The sequence below is a fragment of the Archocentrus centrarchus genome, chromosome 11 (genome assembly GCF_007364275.1).
Source record: "Archocentrus centrarchus isolate MPI-CPG fArcCen1 chromosome 11, fArcCen1, whole genome shotgun sequence".
NCBI classification, from domain to species: Eukaryota; Metazoa; Chordata; class Actinopteri; order Cichliformes; family Cichlidae; genus Archocentrus; species Archocentrus centrarchus.
In genome coordinates, this window is record NC_044356.1 from 5,888,932 (window position 1) to 5,911,723 (window position 22,792).

Consider the following 22,792-nt stretch of genomic DNA (forward strand, 5'->3'; position numbering starts at 1 on the left):
AACAAAATGACACTTTTAACCCTTTGAACCCAGCCCTGTTCTCCTTAAGCCCTCCAGAAGGAGCCAACAAGCCATCAGAGAACCACCTCAGGATTCTGTCTGGAACAGAGACAAGCAGGACAAAACATGAGGTCACGTTTGGCCTATTATATATATATATATATATATATATATATATATATATATATATATATATATATATATATATATATATATATATATATGTGTTTGTTTGAAGATGAAGGACAGAAAAAGGCTGCAGAGGAAAATGTCAGTGTATTGTGTGGTGTTGTATTCAGATTCTTGTGCAAAGCATTCATGTTTCTGTGGTCAGGTGAAACCCCTGTGACTCCAAATTTCCTGAATATCCCACATTTGTCCTGTTGCCAGATGGAACTTGAGGAATATCAGTTAATTCAAGATGTTAAAGATACATTTCCACATGAGAATAAGTTTGCAACATCTCGGCTATAGATGAAGGTCCTGTTAACTAGTGTGTGCACAAATGCATGCGTTGTCCATTAAAGTGCAACTTCTGTCAAGTTAATAACGGTTTAGTTCAGCTTGGAGCAGTCTGAGTTTTCCTTTTACACATTAAGTTACAGGAACCACCACGTACAGCATGCAGCAGCGTGAAGGCGAGATGCAGCTCTCAAACAAACCTGAGCAGAAGTCTGCTGGTGCTGCAGTGGTTGGTTAGCACTGTCGCCTCAAAGCAAGAAGGTTCCTGGTTTGAATGCCCTGGTCTGTTTGCATGCATGAGTTCAATCCAGCATCCCACAGAATGCAACTTACTTATTCTGAACTGTCACTCTATCTTAATGACGGACTGAAGATCTGTCCAGGGTCTACCCCAGCTTTCCCTCTGGGATAGGCTCCATCCATCTACAACCCCACACTGGACAGACTAAAAAAATGCAGCATTAACGCTAACTCTTATATTCTACACTTTTTAAGATCTGCAAAACTGCATTTTAAGCAGAGGTAATGTACTCAATGACTTAACCTAATTTTGAGGTAAAACTAAAGTCTGTTTTAGACGAAATTGCTGCAGCTTGTAGAGATTTCCTGTTTTGTCTAAGAGCACGTTGGCCTCGTCCTCAGCAGTTTTTAGCAGAATTATCCAGTGGATTCAGTTCAGGATCCTTTGAGTGATGTGTCTCAATGTCTGCATTTCTGGACCATGTTTTAATAATTATGCTAATAAGAGAAAAACAGAAAATATTACTAAAAATTTTTTAGGTTTTAAGGTGAAAAATGTGACATTTAAAAAAATGGAGGCTGTTTAGTGTGTAGCGCCCCCTACTGCTACTGCACACCAAAACCATTCCAAACTATGAAATCAACAGCAGATCAATCATTAAAACCAATATCACAAATATAAAGCAGCGGTTTACTGACCCAACACAATGTTCGCAAATTGCATTTCCAATATTTTATACAGCTCCTAAACTTTTCAAGAGTTTTTATGATGTTCTTTTTAGTTTCAGCTGCAAACGTGACTGTGTCCATTGTTCGTGTCTTAAAAGCATCAGAGGTTCAAACTTGTCCTGCTCAGCCTGCTTCCTGCCATTATTAACACCCTGTTTCCGGGTTAGTGAGGAGTGCTGCTCAAACATGTTAGTCATGTTATGGTGATGAAAAATAAAGCGCCTGTCTGCTCTAACACCCCACCCACGTTAAGTCACTATGGCTGAAGGCACTGTTTAAACCCCCCACCCCACCCCACCCCACCCCTACAGTTCCCATCAGAGTTAATAATCTCCTTCCGGTCCACCTCCAACTTCTCCTCCCCCTCGTCTTCTTCATGTGGCGTCTATAACAGGACACAGCGCTTTTTGGGTTTGGTGTCCGGAGGCTCCAGAGCTGCCAGGATGGCCTCGTCAAACACGTTCTTCAGTCCTCTCTAAAGAAACAAGAAGAAAGAGACCCTTCAATTTAACAAGAAACAAAACCCAAAAAGGAAACAGTGGAAATGAAAAAGTCTGACTTTAGACTGAGGTGGAGCAGTCTTCTCATCGATTCCTACTTAAGACCATCAGATCATTTATGTCATTCTGCCACAGATCTCTGCAGGTCTCAATTTTACTTGCAATAAAAAAAATTAAATAAAAGTTACTGGAAGCGTTTGAGTGACGGGAGTTTTTGTCCTCACATGGACCACCCCTCAATATAACTGCAGTACAGGAAAGATTGCTGACCAGAAATATTTGTAATATTTTTGTTTACTTTGCCGGTAAAAAATAAGGGAATGAGGCTCAGGTTGTATGGAAGTCTATGGGAATACGATCTCTTTCTGCCTCCCTGCTTTGCCACCTCAGTTAATGCTTCCTTGATACGGGTTCAAATGCCACTTTCAGGTCATACTGAACACATCATGAAGCTCATTTTGAAAATTTGCTGTAACATACAGGAATGTGACTGATGATGATTTATTTGTTAAACAGATTTTTAAAATCTTATCTCCAATTGTAAAACCATGACTGGCACACACAAAAATGAGCACATGCTAACACATCAGACTAACCAACGAGTTCTCAGCTCCCCATCTGGACATTGGTCAGTTTAGCAGCTAAATGCTGCAACACTCAGACACATGGTTGACACTTCCTCTGACATCATCAGTTTACCTGGACACTTATAGATACCAAAACCTGAAAATCGCTTTCTCTGTACCTGCGTCAGCGCTGAACACTCCACGTATTTGACGGCCTTCAGCTCACGGGCCAGTTTCTCTCCGCTCTCGAAGGTCAGGGCTCGCTGTTTGTTCTTTGCCAGCTTCTCCATGGTGCTGCTGTCATCTCTCAGATCCACCTGAGTCCCGACCAGCAGGAAGGGCGTCCGTTGGCAGTGATGTGAAATCTCTGGCACCCACTGTGAAAAGACGAGGTCAAGGTCAGACTTGATGGACTTTTACTGCGACTCCAGGTGGCCTGCACTCTGCTCTGTGTCCTTCAAGTTAGACTCCAAACACATTTAGACTTAAAATAAAGCTGATGGTGTTTTCAGTTCTGATTTTTCTGCTGTACTTAAATAAGAAAGTGATGTGAATGTGCATCAAATTAACATTAAGCCACAACAAAAAGGGAGAACAAGTAAACAAACCTTCTCTCTGACGTTCTCAAAGGATGACGGTGATACGACAGAGAAACAGACGAGGAAGACGTCTGTCTGAGGATAGCTGAGGGGTCGCAGTCTGTCGTAGTCCTCCTGACCTGCAGGGGGAGACACAAAATGAAGTCAAAACAGAGATAAGAAACTGCTGGTCCACTAACGCCTACTGGAGGTGGGTTCCAAAAGTGAGTCAATCCAAAGAGACTCCCATAACTGTACAGTGTGTATTTGTTTTTCCGCATACTGTGATGGTATAATGTTGGGAGCTTGGCTGGTTTAATAAACAGGTATGCTAAAATAAGGAACTGTGTCTGACTGCTGGGCCTCAGCTCCACTACCAAAAACTCCCACTGAGAGATGTCCTGTTTGATCGGAAGTGCTAGTGAAACAGTCCTGAATGAGTTCTGTGGAGTTGCAGGCAAAAATTAAGATTTCACAAAGTTAACCTTTTAAAATTGTCATGTTTGTGACAGAAGGGGTTGAGCACATTGATTTAGTTTCATTTTTAGATTTTTTAATCGTTTTGACTAAAAATACCCTTCCATAAAAATTAGGGAGTCACAGCTCCAACAAGTGAGTTCTGGGTTAACTTACTGAAGTTAGTGTTGTATGGATTTCTTTACCTGCAGTGTCAAACAGTCCCAGAGTGTACGGTTCTCCGCCGATCATCACCGTCACGGCATAGTTATCGAACACCTGAGGTACAAAGAGGGCACGGAGTGAGGAAATAAGGCCAAGAGAGCAGAAACCAAAAAAGGAAGTAAACTGGAAGAAGGCTTCTTGACTCGTTAAATCCATGAAAAAGAAAGTTCTTCCCCAACGAATCAGTTTGTGGTCAAGAACCAAAGTCACACAGCTCAAGTATTCAAAGGTAAAAAGGCTAAAACATGAGCATTTTTATTAAACTGTTGTTTCCTGAAGTATATAAATAGACGAGGATTTAAACAGGACTTTTCTGTTACTCAGCACTCAAAGCCACTCTCCACTATAAGCCATAAGCCATGTCACCCATTTACTCACACACTGATACAGTACTTTATAATATGCACTGGATGGAGGGGTTTTTGTCCACAATATTTTTATTTGAAACAGATGATATTATATATATATATATATATATATATATATATATATATATATATATATATATATATATATATATAAAATCTATTTCAAAGCTTTAGTAAGTTATTACTACACTATATTACTATATGAGGGGGGAAATATAATACTATAATACGATTACTATGTGATTTTGACAGCACTATAGGACCTATTTTGATTTTTTTCTTTTCTGTCATACCATCTGCTCCAAACGTTAAAGTTCATATGATGCATGGCCAGTGTTTCAAGTACTGAGGTCAGTCATGACTGTGCCAAAATCTCAGACTTCAGACTGCTCTGAACATTTTTTCTACTCTTGGATCTGTATGTCAGTCAGAGCAGATATCCACAATATGGTCATCTTAGGCCAATAACTGTCACCCACCTGCTGATCAAACCTATTTGTGAGTGGCAGCCAATCAGAAGAAAGTTGGTTCAATGCTTGTTTCAGACAGAGAATGGACTCAGAGGCTGCACTTAGGCCCAGCGTAAAATAAACGAGGATTATTTTTGAGCTATGACTCATGCAAAGCTACTCTAGTACATCCAAGAATAAAAAATGTGGAGCTGGAAATAAACATGTCCACTTAAAATATTAATTTGTTCACATAATCATTACTGAATGATTAAAGAGATTCACAGGAGATGAAACTGAATGTTACTTTACTGTCAGGAAAGCAGACCTGTCATGCCTCTTTTGTTTAATCACTGCCGTACCTTCAGGCTGCTGTCATGTACAATAACAAACAGCGCATTCCAAACACGCCTGCTAATCTCGGTATCTCGGTTGTCTTCATGCTGCAGATAACCAGGTACCTTCACGGTAGGTGACTGGAAATACTTGTTGCATATCTCCATGTCCACATGTTTCATCAACAACTTCAAGAAATGCTGAGTGTAAAGCTGCTCAATTGTAGCATAAATCATAAACAAGAGCACTTTGGGCAATAACTTATCTTATTTAACACAATTATTCATTAAACATAGAGCAGGGGTGTCAAACTCAATCATACGACGGGCCAAAACTGAAACAAGATTAACATTTATTAAACATCTAAAACTGAAAATATTTTAATCAGCAATGTGAATTTGAATACAGCAACTTTTTCTCAACACATTAAATAAAATATAAAATTATATTTTTCTTCAGGAATAACATCAGGGAAAATAAAAATATTTCAAGCTGATGACAATTTGTACATTTTTCAGGTAAAAACTGTGATGTGAGTTTCAGCATGTCAAAGTGGGAAAAAACACTGCGTAACCTGCTCAGTGTGTCCAGTTTATCAGCACAAAGCACAGCTGCAAACACAGCAGTGCAGGCCTGCTCTGATGGCAACATGCAAAGTGGCATAAATTCCCTTTTTGCATCTGCGCCTCTCACAGCTGCAAATTGACCTGAAAAGCTTTCACTGCGTCATACGTGTGCATGATCACGCGGTCCCGTCCCTGAAGCTGCAGGTTTAACACATTAAGATGCTTCATTATGTCGCAGAGAAAGGCCGACTCACACAACCACCTTTCATCCCGGAGCCCTGATGAGACTTTTCCTTCACTTTCTATGAACTGACAGATTTCCTCAGGCAGCTCATCTCACCTGTGTAATAAGGCACGTCACCACATTCAGAAGCTATTTCCTCCAGAAAGACTGAAACTGCCCTATTTATTCCCTTTCATTTAGGACCAAGCTGTGTGTGCACTAACAGCAATGTGTCTTTTTACAAGGAATTTCCTTTAAATGTTACTCAGTAAACAAAATCCCTAAAGAACTGGAGGTGGCAGCAGACACATAGTTGTCCTGTAGAAAGTTGGTTTCAGGCCAGTAGGTGTGTTTGGTCATAGAGCCCACACCACCTAAGGTGGATTGGGTGAGACAAGTCAGCAGATGATAGCTGGATGCTGAATGTCAACAGAGTTTCTTCCTGCATGTAAAACATTTTAGCACCCAGCAGAGGCTCTGATCTTCCAAAGTAAAATGTTTATTTTAAGCTTGAGAAAATAAACAGATAACACACACACACACACACACACACACACACACTCTTCAGGTCCAGTTTGGGCAGAAACACTGATAACTGACCCCTTCGCTGTACCTTCATGTATCAGAGTGCAGTTTATGTTTCAATGACAGATTTGATGATAATGGGGTAGGGATGGAGCTCAGACTACAGAAGCTGCTGGAAACTGCTGTTACTATAACTGTATTTATCTGTAGTCATTGTGAACAGTGTGCTGTATTTCAGTTTTATACAGTATCAAACAATAGCCTGAAATGAACCAACAAACAACCTGCAGGTGTGAAATTAAATTCCCGTAAGGTGACCTGTTTGTGTGGAATTACTTCCTGGAGGAGACTTCCTATCTCCTGATTTGTTCCTGTGGTGGTTTTTTTCTCAGCAGATTGACAGGAAACAATGTCACACAATGCAGCACTGACGTGAAGTCACAAAACACACAAAACAATGACCAAAAAAAACAAAAAAAAACAAAAAAAACAAAAAAAAAAAACTCAGGTGAAACAGCAAGTGTGAAATCGACCGCCAGGAGAATAATGAGTAGATGGATTTGTTTTAGTGTCTAAACTTCTCATTATTCTCATTAAAGACACATGATTACCACTCTCTAAAGTTCAAGATAAAGTATTTTCTGTTATTATTACACTGAGTAATAACGACAGGAAAATATAGGCAGGAACAGGCCATTGTGTATGAATACAAACAATGTAACACTAAGCAATCAAAAAAAATACATAACTGCTGCTGAATGATGAAAATGTTCTGCCGATCTGATGGAGTGTATGAAGCTGTATGAATCTTCACTGATGATTAACAGTCATATTTTAAAGAAATAAACACCCAAATCTGAGAACGATACAACACTGTTCTTGATGTCTTGCTTTTTCTTTGAAAACTATATTTTGTGTCTTGAATAATAACTTTATTCTAAAAATATGATCTTACAGTTGTATAGTGGACAATATTTTAAACAATAATACAATTTAAATAAATGTTAAAGCAGCATTTTTCATTTTTATTGTCCCTTGTTTAATGATAGCTTGACTAATGTTTTACACATTTATTCTCAAATATCAAAGCAAGTATAATCAATGTTTGCAGTGCTGATGTCAGCGTTTCTGCATATCAGAGCAAATGTATGAAAAGTTAAAAGTACTTCTTGATCTTGGATACTACTCTTGTTTTAGCTGCAAAATAGTCTTGATATGAGGGTTTTGTGCTTTTATACGTCCACTGCAATCTGTATTAACCCTATAAACAGCTGTAATTGCTGCTGAAGCACCCATTAACTGCCCTTACTTGCCGCGAACAGCTGTTCAACACAGAGCATATCACCACTGAGGCGGCTGATCAAAGGAACTTTGAGTTACCGTAATTACGCAATGTTTGTCCTATCTGAAAAATTCAAACGGTTTCAGAAAGCTTAGAAATTGTGCTTCACAACCAATATAGGGTTATTATGGTAATTGTTGCTCGAAGTCAGCGAACGGCGGCACTTTTGAAGTACGCTCTGTCGCTGGCGACAGGCTCAGTATTAAAGGGTTAAAAAATGCATAATTCATTTTGTTCATTAATGCTTCCACAAAGAGCACACACTTTCAACTGACAGAAAGGGATAAAACTAAGTCATTTTTGTGCATTAGTTTACTTGTCTGGTCCACTTATGATAAATGACATATCAGCAGCACCGTAAGCTAAAATTACATACCTGGCACACATGACAGGTATCAATCATTAGGAATTAAGCAGGAGAGTTTTTAAGTGACAGCTTCCCTGTGCCAGTATGTTTTTAATGTGCAACATTTAAATGAGTGAAGCATATCTTTTTAATTACTGATAATTAGTATCAGCTCTGACAAAAAACAAAACCATATTGGTTGAATGCTATCAAAAAAAGTATAAATGTAAGACAAAAAAAATGAAGACTTCAATAGAAGTAGTACACTGCAGGGTACGCCTGCTTGATTATGACAAAAATCTTAATCATAAAACTTAAAACAGGAAGATCTTGTTTTAATAACTGGTAGTTGCACAGCATTCATACCAAAGAGTTAAAAAAAATAGTGGAGGGGAAGGGAGGTGAGCAAGATGGACAGTCTGACAGGAAGAGGGAGATAAAAGCTGAGTCAGCACTGATGCTTCTGCAATTCTTAAACTGTGCTGCCTGCTGACAGACCAGCAGAAAATGCACAAGAATTACTCATCAGTTTGCAGCCACCAGTCACCGGACCTGCCCATCGTCAATTAGGAAACATTTGGATATTGTCCTGCATGGCAACAATCAGTAAGCCGTTTTCTGATCGCAGCAAACCACAGAGAGGGCAGCTGAGCTGAGGTGGTGGTCTGGACCACGTGTGCGTCACACTGCAGAGACCACGATGCTGCTTCCTGCTGCTGCAGCGTTACACAACGCTTCTGAATACTCACAAATCAAACAGGATGTGTCAGGAGACAAGCACACATTTCTACAGTGTACAGACACATAATCGCCAGCTGTACTCACACAAACACACATGCACACACACAAAAACAGCAAGGACTAGAAAGTTTAGGGCTTCAGGGAAATGATGTGTAACACCTGTTTTTTTAAAAATAGTGTTCCGGGTTCATGCATGTGTGGAAAAGTGTACAACTATAGGATCTGACATAATAAATATTAGGGCCTGAGCACAACCTGTGCAAAGGCCCTATTTTAAGTGCTTTGAACATTTAGGCAAATGAATTGCTTTTTTAAGGGCCTAAACATGCTCAAAAACTCATACACGTCAGGTCTGGTGAAAATTTAAGTATTTTAATGGTTTCAGGCATGGCCCTTTCAAAATGGCTCTACAGCGCCACCTTTAGTTCAATTCCCACTGCTGTGTTTCACGTACATGTATGAAATTTGGTACACATATGTAACATGTCCAGACGAACAAAAAAACCCCACAGGGTCCAATGGCCTAAACCCAACAGAAAATCCGCCATTTTGAATCAAATGGCTGATTTTAGCCATTTCCTGCCCTTATACTCTCTCTAATAATTTTGGATGTTGTCAACTTTATATTTGTTTTGTCTTATCTACACACCAGGGGGAATCTAAATTTCAAAAATGGTGAGGTTTCACCAGAGGGCAGGGCCGTGACACCACAGTGAATTTCGACCATTCGCCAGGAAATTTTGATTGTCTCTCATTCAAACCTGCATTATCCAATCTGGATCAAACTTCCACAGTAGGATGACGGTCCGCCCCTGAACCCATACATATGATAATATTTACTGACAGTCGCAGCGCCACCTAGTGGGAGCAGGAAATGTCATGTTTTACACTTTGAGGTACAGCTCCAAGGTGGTTGAGCTGAACCATCTCAAATTTCCTCTGGAAAGCCTTGAGTCAGCCTTACACTGTTTTCAAAACTGAGTTTTTGCCAAAGGGCGTGACCCTGGCAGGATGGCAACTTTTGGTTTTTCGCCATGAACACAAAAAAGGCCGTCACTCAAAGCCACATTGCCCAATCTGCCTCAAACTTTAGTGGTTTGATAAGCCTCCCGCCCTGAACACAATGATATGCATTAAGTCCCTAAATGTTAGCGCGCCACCTAGTGGGACCTGGAAATATCATGAAATACCATGTTTTTTGCGTAGCCCTGGAGCTACATTTTATCTACATCTCTGAAATTTTGCAGGCTAATGTAACACCCTAAGACATACAAAAAAAGTCTGTTGGACCCATACCCAAAACCCTACAGGAAGTCAGCCATCTTCCATTGAAGGTGTCAATTTTTGCCATTTTCAGGCCTCCTATTTGAATCAACTCCTCCTAAAGGTATTTCACCCATTGAGACCAAACTGGCTCCAGATCATCTAGACAAGTAGCCCATCAAAGATTGTGCAAGGTTTTACAAAATACTAAATGGCCTTGTCACACCAGGTTGTTGAAATTGGCATTTGTTTTTCTCCCTCGCCACCAAAATTGTTTGTGCACTTGTTCACACATGCTTTGCCAGATCAAGCTTAAAATGTAATCACTCATGTACACACCCAGGCTGAACCCATAACTATAGATTCAAGGCCATAAATGCAAGAGCGCCCCCTACAGAAGCAAATGAAAATTTGTATAGCATCCACAAAATTAGTTTCTCCGAAATGTATGAAATTGGTTACAGACAGTCTTGACATCATCCTGATCAAAAAAGTCAATCAGACCCATGCCCTATTTTGCACACTGGAGACATGACCACCCTCCAATAAATGCATTGGGTTTATATGGAGAGCAAAAGATATACACTGCTCAAAAAAATAAAGGGAACACTTGAATAACACACCCTAGATCTGAATGAATGAAATGTTCTCATTGAATACTTTGTTCTGTACAAAGTTGAATGTGCTAACAACAAAATCACAAAAATCATCAATGGAAATCAAATTTACTAACCAATGGAGGCCTGGATTTGGAGTCAAACACAAAATTAAAGTGGAAAAACACACTACAGGCTGATCCAACTTTGATGTAATGTCCTTAAAACAAGTCAAGGTAGCGGTCCTGCTGCTGGGTTGTTGCCCTCCTACGGCCTCCTCCGTGTCTCCTGGTGTACTGGCCTGTCTCCTGGTAGTGCCTCCAGCCTCTGGACACTACACTGACAGACACAGCAAACCTTCTTGCCACAGCTCGCATTGATGTGCCATCCTGGATGAGCTGCACTACCTGTGCCACTTGTGTGGGTTGTAGAGTCCGTCTCATGCTACCATGAGTGTGAAAGCACCACCAACATTCAAAAGTGACCAAAACATCAGCCAGAAAGCATAGGTACTGAGAAGTGGTCTGTGGTCCCCACCTGCAGAACCACTCCTTTATTGGGTGTGTCTTGTTAATTGCCAATAATTTCCACCTGTTGTCTATTCCATTTGCACAACAGCATGTGAAATTGATTGTCAATCAGTGTTGCTTCCTAAGTGGACAGTTTGATTTCACAGAAGTTTGATTTACTTGGAGTTATATTGTGCTGTTTAAGTGTTCCCTTTATTTTTTTGAGCAGTGTATTTTCCCATAAATGAATGAAACTTGTTACAGACTTTCTGTACACCATCACAATCAAAAAACCTCCGAGTGCGCCACGGGTTGACGCGCGCCACACTTGCGGTTTTAATTTTTACTTGTATCCAGGACAGCTGTTTTCCACTGTGTCCACTTCTATGCTAAAGAATTTGTCACTATACTGCTGCTATAACTCGTCACAGTTTTCCTTGTGGCAGACTAATGGAAATACTCGTTTTTTAACATTACAGTCTTTGAATTTATTACAAGTCTCCTAATCAGTACATCTTAATGTTTTAAACCATTGCAGTGGGAATTTCTGCTGCAGCACCCTTGATTTTCAATGTTTCTGCACCAACCATTTAAAATTTTGCAGCTACAAATAAAATGTGTTTTGTTTTACAGTTAAGAATTAAAGTAACAAACAATAAAAACTGATTGTAACTTGTTACAAGTTCATGTTACAATCTAGTATTTAAACATACAACATACTTTAATGGGATTTGTGTTTAACACCTTTTTGCTTAAAAAAAAAAAAATTAAAAACCATCATTATTTACTTAACCGAATATTTTTAAATATCCGTCAGGTATAATGAACACAGACAGAGCCATTTAAAAAGTATTTCTGGTAAAATGTAACAGGGTCATGAATGGCCCCCCACTTGGTCATTTTAGTTGCCAAAAGCTTTCTCACTCGAGAGTTTAAAAAATATTATTACAACCTATTACAATGCGTTCTTTTTAAGTTTTGGTAATCATTCCTATTTGTGGAAAAACAAACATGTTGCTGAAATATGAACAATACTCTCACTGAACTGGAAAAGTATGTGCGTGCTGTAAATGCAGCAGAATCAATACTGTGACATTATTCTCCTGTAGTTTACTGCAGACACCTGTTCAGGTAAACCACATACAGCAGTTATCTGAGAACATGTGACAGGAAAGAGCTGCACACGAGTAACAGTAACCTGAAGGCCCTGCTGCTGCTGTATGTCACCACACTTTCATTAGTTTTCTGCAGTGAAAACTAGGGCTGCAACTAAAGATTATTTTGGTAGTCAAATAATCTGACAATTTTATTGATTAGTCAATGATTATTTCAGTCTTACCTCACCTGTTCAAGCCTGCCCACCTGTTAATATCACCTTGTTGTTCTCTTCTCACAAAATAATGAGCCATAAAAATACAAGTTTGAAACTAATCAAATGTATTTTTAACATTAATGTGACCATCAGAATAAATATCAAATAAATAATGCCTATTAAAATGAATGCAGTTTTTATTTTTAAATGAAAATATGTGCAAATGAATAAAAATGGCCTCTGCCCAAAAGTTCAAATGAGGCTTCAAATCAAAAATATTTTTCCATCCAAAACAGCTGAAATGTTTACAGATGATTCAGTTCATACAGAGGATTACTATTCAGAATTAATGCGGATATTAATGTGAGAAAAAAAAATTGGAGCCAACGTAACTGCTGCTATTGTCCTTCACTCGTTAGCTAACATCACTGAAATGGCGGCACTTAGCAATCATCCATGAGAGCATGTTCCCGACAGGTAAACTAACAAACATTTTTGTGCAAACATTAACAGGTATCAACGACGCACTAACATCACAGCTCCAGGGTGCAGAGCTAAAAAAAAACTGCATTTTGACTATCCACAATGGTAATTTAAGATATCTGCAATAACATTCTGACTAGTAAGAATAATAATTCAAGATATCTTCAATTACATTTTGACGAATCAAAATTCCTTTCAAGATATCTCAAATGACATCACCGGATTCGTCATTTGACGGGTCACACATCCGTAATTACAATTTAAGTTATATCAAACGTAATTATGACTAGTCAAAATTACGTTTTAGATATCTGAATTAAGCGATTGCATGTAACCCCCCTCGTGCTGTACTGAGCTGAGTTTATAAACATTTGGCCAAAATGCTCCGTAATTCAAGATATCTCAAACGTCATTCTGACTAGTCAGAATGTTAATTTAAGATATCTTAAATAGAAAAGCCATCTAATTCAAGATATCTGTAATTCATTTGGAGATAACTTAAAAGGCTTTTTGACTAGCCAAAATTACAGCTCTAGATATCTCTAATTTAGTTTGCCTAGTCATTATTTGCTTTCAAGATATCTAGAATTGAATTTGCAATATTCAAAATTATATATTGCCTATCTAAAAATACATTTAAGATATCTTTAATTAGGGTGACATTTAAGAAATCTTTCATTAGAAATATGACTAGTCAGAATAAAAAAAGATATCTTGAATTCACGTCATGACTAGTCATAATTTAATTGTAGATATCTGAAATGTGTTTCAGATAGTCAGTAATTCATTGAAGATATCTTGAATTGAAGCCGCCATACAACTCAATGGTAAATCTGACATTTCAACTAGTCAGAATGTAATTAGAGATATTTCAAATAGGTATTTTGTCAAGTCAAAATATAATTAGAGATATCTTAATTTACTAATAGGTGTAGCCATAAATCAATTTCAGATATCTGGAATGCAAGTGTGGTGAATCGGATTTTATGTTAAAACGGCCTGCCATAAACGCTCATCATTGCAGCGATGCTGCTGTGGAAGGAAAGCTCTGCTTTGCACAGTCTGCATTCAGCTTTATTTTTGTTTCTGTCAAATGCTCCCACACCTTTGACAATCTGTCTCTATTTTCTTTCATTTTCTCCACCCTCTTCTCTGTTCCACCATTGTTACGTTGTTCACGTTCTTCTTCATTGGTATTGTTGTTATTGGCAGACAATGGAGGCAATACTGCCCCCACATCTTCCTGTTGTGTATTGCAGTTACAAAATCACATACGTTGTTTTAGAACATGTCGACATTAAAATTCCACATCGACTATATTTTGTAGTCGACATCATCAATTATGTCTACGAATTATTGCAGCCCTAGTGAAAACACTGCTTTGTTTACAGCTACTCACCGTGGGAACATATTCGGAAGGAAACTTGTTGGTTGTGTATGAGATGAGCAGGCATGTCTTTCCCACTGCACCGTCACCCACCACCACACACTTTATAGTCTGCATCTGAGGAGGAGAAAGAGGTAAGCTTCTTACTATAACAAACTAAATCTTTGTGTGCTCATTTGTTTCTTTCGTTTACACCATGAGGATCTGAGCAACCAAACAGGCACCCAATTGCACCTTCAGCCCCTGAAGGTTCTCATCTAGATCATATTTTATGATGTCATCATGTTGCCTGGCAACCACCTAGCAACGGGCTAAAATGATTTATTTATAGCATTTATGCACATATAAAAATAATTAAATTTTAATTTCACAATAAGACTTAACATTTTTATCCACAAAGTTGCATGACCAGCAACAACCTAGCAGTGGGCTAAAATGGCCCATTTTTAGCATATCAATGACATCAATCACCCCTATTTTTCTACTTATCTCAACGTGACTAAGTACATCAGTTTGGCAACAGCACAACTAGACTAAACAATACTGTAGTGTGGGCATCGGCTAGTTAAGAAAAAAGGAAAGATATCAGGACTAGGGATGTTCCTGGCGACTAATTTCTTAGTCGACTAAGCAAGGAAAAAAATTAGACTAGCCTAAAACTAAGAAAAACTCAGATATCAAATTAAATTTTATGTCCGCTTAGTGAACAATGTGAAAAACTGCCTAAACAAAGGGATTTGAAACCATTAATTCTTCTTCTATGATGAATTGCACTTTAAATGCTAACTGTGCGGCACAGAACATCGCGCATTATGCTGCACACTGAACAACGAAGAATAAAAACATAAAATCGATATAAATATATGAAAACACGTTACTGCAAACGGTGTTCACACATCATTGAATATAAGAAAATAACATCTGAAAACCGAATAAATTGTGACTTAAAAGTGTGGTGCATTGTGCCATGCATTATGAACGATGCTCGTTGCTCTACAATTTACAATACGGATCAAAACAATACAAACATCCATCCATTTTCTTCCTCTTGTCCGGGCCGCGATGGCCGGCATCCTGAGCAGTGCAGCCCAGACCTCCCTCTCCCCCAGCCACCTCCTCCAGCTTACCGATTCAGATTTCAGCTGCTACCACGTAACCGAGTGGCCGATGTTGTTGCCGGCATTTATACCAGTGCAGGCGCATTGCGTGTTTTAATTACCTTTTAGTCGTGTCCCGGTGTTTTACATACGGTGTCGGTCGACAGAAACATAAAATGCTGGCACTTTTCCCCTCCTGGGTCCTACTCTTTTCTGTGGTCAGTTTATTTTATTTTTTTATTTTTGTAATAACTTTAGTACATATATTAAATGCAAATTTTTAGCTTCACACTATGAGTGTTACAGGCCCTCAAAGTACAGAGGGGTAGTGCTATTTTTTTTTTTTTTTGAGCCTAACTTACAGGAGATATTCTGCATACACTTCAGGGCTGAAAAACACCTTTAAGCATTGTTAAAAACATCAGCCAAATCAATCAAGTGTCATAATCTAAAGCCAAAATCTTGTTTTAGAATATTTTTCCAACATTAACCATCAGCATCACGGGAAACATCATAAGTTTCAATAGCAAAAGGGAACAATACAGAAACCAGCAGTTACCCTGGGTGTTTGGTCTGCTTTCTTATAAATCACTGGAGAAAACCTGCAAACATTTCTGTTAGATTTCAGGGGTCATATCACCATGTGGGGTGGGTGGCTGGTCAAAACAAGTTCTCAAATGGAAAGTCATCTTTTTACCTATATTTTGATACTTGGCTCAACTTGACACTAGGCTGTGTCCAGTGAGGGGGTCAGGTGGGAGGCATTTACTGATTGATCATGTATAGACCCTTACAAGTCATCAAAATGTAGGGGAAATTATTTTTCCAACACTTTATAATGGAGAATTTGTTAGCGCAAGTGATGTGAACACATGATTTGAGTGTGAGACAGGTTGATGGAAACAGTGTCTGGTCAGTTTTACTACACACTGACTAGAGAACCTGTGACCTCTCTGATGCTGAGCAGCTCTCATACCCACTCTGCTGCTTCATTAAGAAGGACAATGGTTAGAGGACTATGTGCTGCCACTTCATCACTGGCTCTTTGTTTGGGGCAGCACAGTTCAGCTAAATCAGGGACAAGGTGGCCAGTCATTTGCAGGCACGATGACACCGGTTTGTCTGCAGAATTCATTCGTCAGCAGAAACAATTTTGGAAAATTAGTGCTAACCGAGTCCTCTCAATGCCCTGTTGTTCCTCAGCTGCATCCAGATAATTTTCATTATGTGGCTTATTTTTAAAAAGTAAACCATTTTAGTACAGTAGCTATGGGAAATAAACTCTTCTCCTCCAGTGGTATGTGTGGTGATCTACCGGCCACCTAAATGCATGAAGAATTTTATCAGTGACTTTGCCGATATGCTGACAAGTCTTATACTGAAATATGACCGTCTTTTAATTGTTGGTGATTTTAATATTCATGTATGCTGCAAGAGTGGACCGCTGGTTAAAGACTTTGTCGCACTCATTGAGTCCTTTAACTTAAGACAACTGGTGCATGGCCCCACACATGAAAAAGGTCACACACTGGACCTACTGCTGTCTTATGGACTTGATGTCTCTACTAGCGAGATACATGACTTAGGCATATCGGATCATTTTCCTGTTTTATTTACGGTAGCAGTTCCCAATTCTGTGATAAATCGAAGATCCTCTGTCCATCGCGTCCGCTTGGTAAACTCCTCAAGTGCTGTAGATTTTACCACTGTGTTTAGAAACTCTGACTTAAATAACTTGGACTTTTGTTCTAGTCTCAGCACTGAGGATCTTGCGAACTGTTTTTTATCTACTTGCACTGCTATTTTAGACGGTATTGCCCCTTTTAATTCAATTCAATTCAATTTTATTTATATAGCGCCAAATCACAACAAACTGTCGCCTCAAGACGGCAGTGCAGACGTGCTGAGAGAAGATGGAAGAAGGATAAGCTCCATGTCTCCTTAGAAATACTGCATGACTGCTTGTTGAAATATCAGAAAGCAGTGAAATATGCAAAGTCGGCCTATTTCTCTAATATTGTTTCAATAGCCACAGGCCTCATTTTCTTTTTAATGTTTTTAACTCACTAGCTAACCCTCGCAGCGATGCAAACCAAGTAGTAATTTGCCCTGCTCTGTGTGAGAGTTTTAAGAAGTTTTTTTGTGGAAAAGATTTCTGCTTTTAGACCTATATTACTTCAGGCTGGAACCTACCCATCTGCATCTTTATCTAGCAGAGCGGTTTTTGAGCAGTTTGAACCTGTCAGTCTGTCCACACTAAAGGAAATGGTTCACCATATGAGGCCTGTAAATTCTCCCACAGACCGTGCTCCTTCTTGCCTTCTTAAGGAGGCTTTTGGTTCGGTGGGTCAAACCATTCTCACTTTGATTAATAGCTCTCTCGCATCTGGCTGTGTTCCATCTGCCTTTAAGCATGCTGTTGTACAGCCTCTAATTAAAAAGAGAAATCTCGACCCCACTGTTATTGCAAACTACAGACCGATATCTAAATTGACATTTTTATCTAAGATCCTTGAAACAGTTGTTTTTAAGCAACTTCAGGCATTTCTAAGCCTACTTGACATGTGGGAAAAGTTCCAGTCTGGTTTTAGATCACGTCACACCACAGAGACTGCGCTTTTGAGAGTTTTTAATGATTTGCTTTTAGCAGTTGACTCTGGTAGTCCTGCAGTTTTAGTGGTTTTAGACCTGTCAGCTGCCTTTGACACAGTGGACCACGAGATCCTTCTATCACGTCTGGATCTTGAAATTGGAATCAAAGGCACCGCTCTGACCTGGTTCCGATCTTATCTCACCAATAGGAGTTTTTAGTTCACTTAGGAGATTGTTTTTCTTCAGCAGCACATCTTTATTGTGGAGTACCTCAAGGGTCCATTCTAGGTCCAATTTTTTTTTCTCTGTATATGTTACCTCTGGGAGCTATTTTAGGAAATATAATATTTCCTTTCATTGCTTTGCCGATGATATCCAGGTGTATATGCCCATCAGATTGAACAGCAGTGATCCATGGGAGCCCTTGATGAGCTGTCTCAGTGACATTAAATCCTGGATGGAAAGCAACTTCTTGAATTTAAATGATAACAAGACCGAGGTTATTTGGTTTGGTAAACTCGATCCGTAAGTAATTTCTCCGGCATTCCAAGTCAGTTAGCTCCTCACTACCATGATGCAGTGAAAAATATGGGTGTTATTTTTGATGACTGTTTTAAAATGGATAAACAAATAAGTGCTGTTACTAAAAGTAGTTTTTATCAGCTCCAAGACATTGCTAAAGTAAAACCCTATCTTCCGTATAAGGACCTGGAAAAAGTCATTCATGCTTTTGTCACTTCACGCCTGGACTGCTGTAACTCCTTGTACTATGGCATAGATCACCACCTGCAGCACCACCTTCAAATGGTCCAAAATGCAGCAGCTCATCTTTTAACTGGTACAACAAAACATGAACATATTACCCTGGTTTTATCATCCCTTCATTGGCTTCCTGTCCGTTTTAGAAAAGATTTTAAGATTTTATTGCTCACTTTTAAAGCCGTAAATGGACTACCACCTTCGTATCTGTCCGAGCTACTCCATGAACACACGCCTCTAAGGGCTCTGAGGTCATCTAATCAACTACTCTTAAAGACCAAAAACTAGGCTGAAACTGAGAGGTGATCGAGCATTTGCAGTGGCAGCAGCAAGCCTTTGGAATAATCTTCCTTTCCATATTCACTCAGCCCAGACAGTAGACTCGTTTAAATCCTTATTAAAGACACATCTCTTTTCCTTAGCATTTGGCTGCAATGTAACATCCTATTAGATGATTGCTGACTTCTGATTGTGTTGTGTTGTTTTAATTAATTAATTAATTTATTATTGCCTTTTTATCCTGTTTATCTCTATGTGCAGCACTTTGGTCAACCTTTGTTGTTTTTAAATGTGCTATATAAATAAATGTGACTTGACTTGACTGACTGCAAGCTTGGGAGGGAACTTTATTAACCAGTGGGTGACATCATGGTGCCTACATCTTTCATCCATCTTTACAGCATAACTGCCGCTGGCGTGTTTCTACCACCGTTTGTGCATACAAACAGTTTTGTACATACTGTATTTTATATTTGAATAATATCAACACTTCAGGAATAAAAAAAATGGATATGTGACAAATATTTTGCAATATTTAAGGTTTTAAACCCCAGAGTCACCTCAAACACTCTGGCTGGCGTTCATCTGTACTAAGTGTAGGTTGTCAGATCACCGTTTACCTCAGCTATAAAATGCCGGGTGTGAAGTGTCCACATCTGAAGTGATGCTCACTTCTGTCTGATGACAGCAATACTGAGGTAAGTTGCTGAGGATATCCTGAACTTTTCTGTGCTGTGCTGCTGTTTTTGCCAATGTTAATGAAACGTTCTTTGAAGTGGATCCAATGTTGTCAGACTTAGTGACAGTGAATAACCTCTCACTCGATGTAAGAATGCAATCAAACTGTTTATCAGAGGGAGTGTGTGATTTTTAGGACACTCGAGCCTAACAATAAGCTGGCATAACATTAGCTGATATTGTTTAGCTGGCTTGTTGTCAGCTGTCCAGAGACGGGATGGTCACATGTCTGATCTACCGCCAATAACCAACTGTGACAATATAAGCATATTAATAAGAAAGCTGATGCATGTTTTCTTATGCTAGAGCCCTGTCTTCAGTTCAGGAGATGAGGATTGAGGTGAAGAGGAAGGAGGAGAAAGAGGTAATGAGAAAGAGATGATGAAAATATTAATGTAAAAGTCTTAAATGGTCTTATATAGTTTGAAAGAGCTATTTGTGATCTTTAAATTAAAACAAACAGGAATCTGGAACATTCTAATATAAATCTTTTGAGGCACAGAGATTTATAGATCTTTGATATAACTGAGCACGTCCCTACTCAATATGGTCAGTCCTGACTCAGAAAAAACAAGACAGCAGCCAAAATAAAAATACTGAAGCTTCATCCCATCCTTTACATACAGCTCATGGACACAACAGATAACAGCAACTGACAGTGATAAATTTCACTGTATTTGCGGACAGGCTGATCAATCGCTGTGGCTGTAATAATACTAACATCTGGATCATTCACACACTCACAGACCAACAAGATAGTGGTTTATTTATGCTAGAAACAAAATACCAATATTTGGTTTGCATATTTTAGTTTAGTTTATTCGGTTACTCACAGCCAGAGCGCACACAAATAAAACCCGGCATAAGAAACCAGGATTACACAATAAAGTGTGCACACTTATTTTTCCATTATGGTCCCAGACACCCCTTTAAGCTGTAAACAGTGACTGTTGGCCATTTTTGCTTCAGATTATAAAAAAGACTATAAAGACCTAAGATTAATTGTGTGTTGAGACTTGCCATTACTCGTTACTTATTCTGGCTGAAAACAAGTTGTGACTTGCAACTAAAATATACAAAGTTCCAATATGACAGCAGAGAGGCCAGCATGGTGCTTACAAGTGTTACATGAGACACACCTTTCATTATCAAATCTGGGATAAATTTTCTTTACATTTACAGACAACAGCACTCAGTTAAATCACACCGACTCATCAAACAAGCGAGCCAACAGCCCCTAGGCAAACACAGACGACTCAGACTTATAATATCGAGTTTCTGAGCCGTAAACGGTTAAATATCCAATTCAAGTCCAGCTGCTTTTCATTCACTTCCGCATATCAAGCTGCGGTATTTACTTAAAATAAGATTTCATCGCAGGCCTGATGCCTGGGCACTGACTGCGTACAGATTTGTATGCACTAGGCGTAACGTCGCTGCTTATTGGCAGCTTGTGAGCGGTTAAAAGTTAGTGATTAAAAGTTTCACTCCTGCGAAACTCGGTAACTGCAGCTAAGCTAACGCGAAGTTACACACCTGCTTACACGGATTTAAACGAAAAATACAACAAAACAGAACATTTAAGGGACACTTGTAGTTTTTCAGTAAACATAACAGCCGTAAATGTAGTTTATCTCTTAATAAATAACTAAACGAATAAAACAAACAACAAAAAGTCCTACCGGTAACTTTGGGCAGAGATTTAACAGCGAAGCTATCTTAAATTTAGCTTAAGGAAACCATTAGTTTTAACAGCTGCCGGTTAGCAGAGTTAGCTGTCAGCCGACTAACAGCCAGTTTTAATTATGTGAAGATTATTCTAACACATCCTGCTGCTTCTCTGTAGGTATTCCGGTGTTTTTCGTCGGTAATCGGTAACTCAGCTCCTACCTTTTCGAGCCACAGCCGCTGGACTGCTGGCAGTGCCGTGCGACGTTCAGGTGCTTCCTGTAAACTACCCCTCCTCACGCGGGCGAAAGGCGGAACTGTGACCGGTGTTGTATTCAGGTTCCTCTGTTTTTATTATTTTTGATTTATAAAAATGTTTATTAATTGTTTTTATGTATCCGGCGGTAAACTTGTTTTACTTCAGTTAATAACGTTTGTTAAATACACAATAATAATAAACAGGCATTGTGATACATGACTTTTCCCCTTTTATTAAAGAAAAAGTGAGAGAGGCATGGCTGAGATGTTAGGACATGTGCAGAGGATGGATAGAGGATATACTGGACAAAGCATGCTGCGTATGAAGGAAAAGATGAAGATCACAGAGAAGATTCATAGATGTAGCGAAGGAAGACATGCAGAGGGTTGGTGTGCCAGAGGATGTTGGGGATAGGGTGTGGTGGAGCCAGATGATCCACTGTGGCGCCCCCTAAAGGGAGAAGCTGAAAGAAGAAATTTAATTTCAGAAAATCAAGCTATATGTGAAAACTATTGAATTTTCTGGGTTAAAAATAAAGAAGACAAAGATCACCATCTGCCTGTACTTAAATTACCACCACCGCTGGTAACAATATCTTTAATTTTAAAAAATAAACAAAAAAAGAATATCAACAACAAAACAGAAACAAAGAGAAAAAAAATAAGGAAAAGCTCTCAACTCAGCTCAACTCAAATATACTTTATTGTCCCCAAGGGGAAATTTGTCTTGGACATCGTACACAAAGCAAGCTGTTACCACAATAATACAGTATGACAATAAAGCTCGTGTTAAAAATGCATAAGAATACCCCCCCCCCCCCCCCCCAAAAAAAAAAGGTATGTTTGGAATGTCTATGGGCTGTTTGGATTAGTCAATTATAGAGTTATGGTGGGATTATACTTTGCGTGTCAGCAGGTCCGCTCGGGTCTGAGTGATGTAAATTTCGTCATCAGACGGTGAGCGCAAGAATCTGTGCGTTAATTTATCACCCCTCCCTGCTTTCATGTCTGCAGAGAATTTACATTACAATGCACCAACTACGCATGTGCCCCAGGTGGCACACTTCAAAGAAGGAACGATTACTTGGCTTTCCAGTCTCCAGCTGTCTGAGTCCAACAGCATAATCGAGGCCTTATGGCCTTATGCTCGCGGCATTGGCAGCTTCAAGGTCACAAATAGAGATGTCGCCACAGCTCCA

At 39.2% G+C, this 22,792-nt stretch overlaps 1 protein-coding gene across 1 annotated transcript; it reads right to left on the reverse strand.

Annotated features, from left to right (window-relative positions):
- Positions 1 to 1,741: 1,741 nt before the first annotated feature.
- LOC115787949 (cdc42 homolog) lies at positions 1,742 to 21,634 on the reverse strand. The gene is made up of 6 exons (XM_030740753.1): positions 21,558 to 21,634; positions 14,215 to 14,319; positions 3,738 to 3,810; positions 3,106 to 3,215; positions 2,677 to 2,874; positions 1,742 to 1,906 (listed from the first exon to the last, which is right to left on the reverse strand). The coding sequence occupies exons 2-6, from the start codon at positions 14,317 to 14,319 to the stop codon at positions 1,817 to 1,819; spliced, it is 576 nt and encodes a 191-aa protein (XP_030596613.1). The 5' UTR covers positions 21,558 to 21,634; the 3' UTR covers positions 1,742 to 1,816.
- Between the last annotated feature and the right edge of the window lie 1,158 nt (positions 21,635 to 22,792).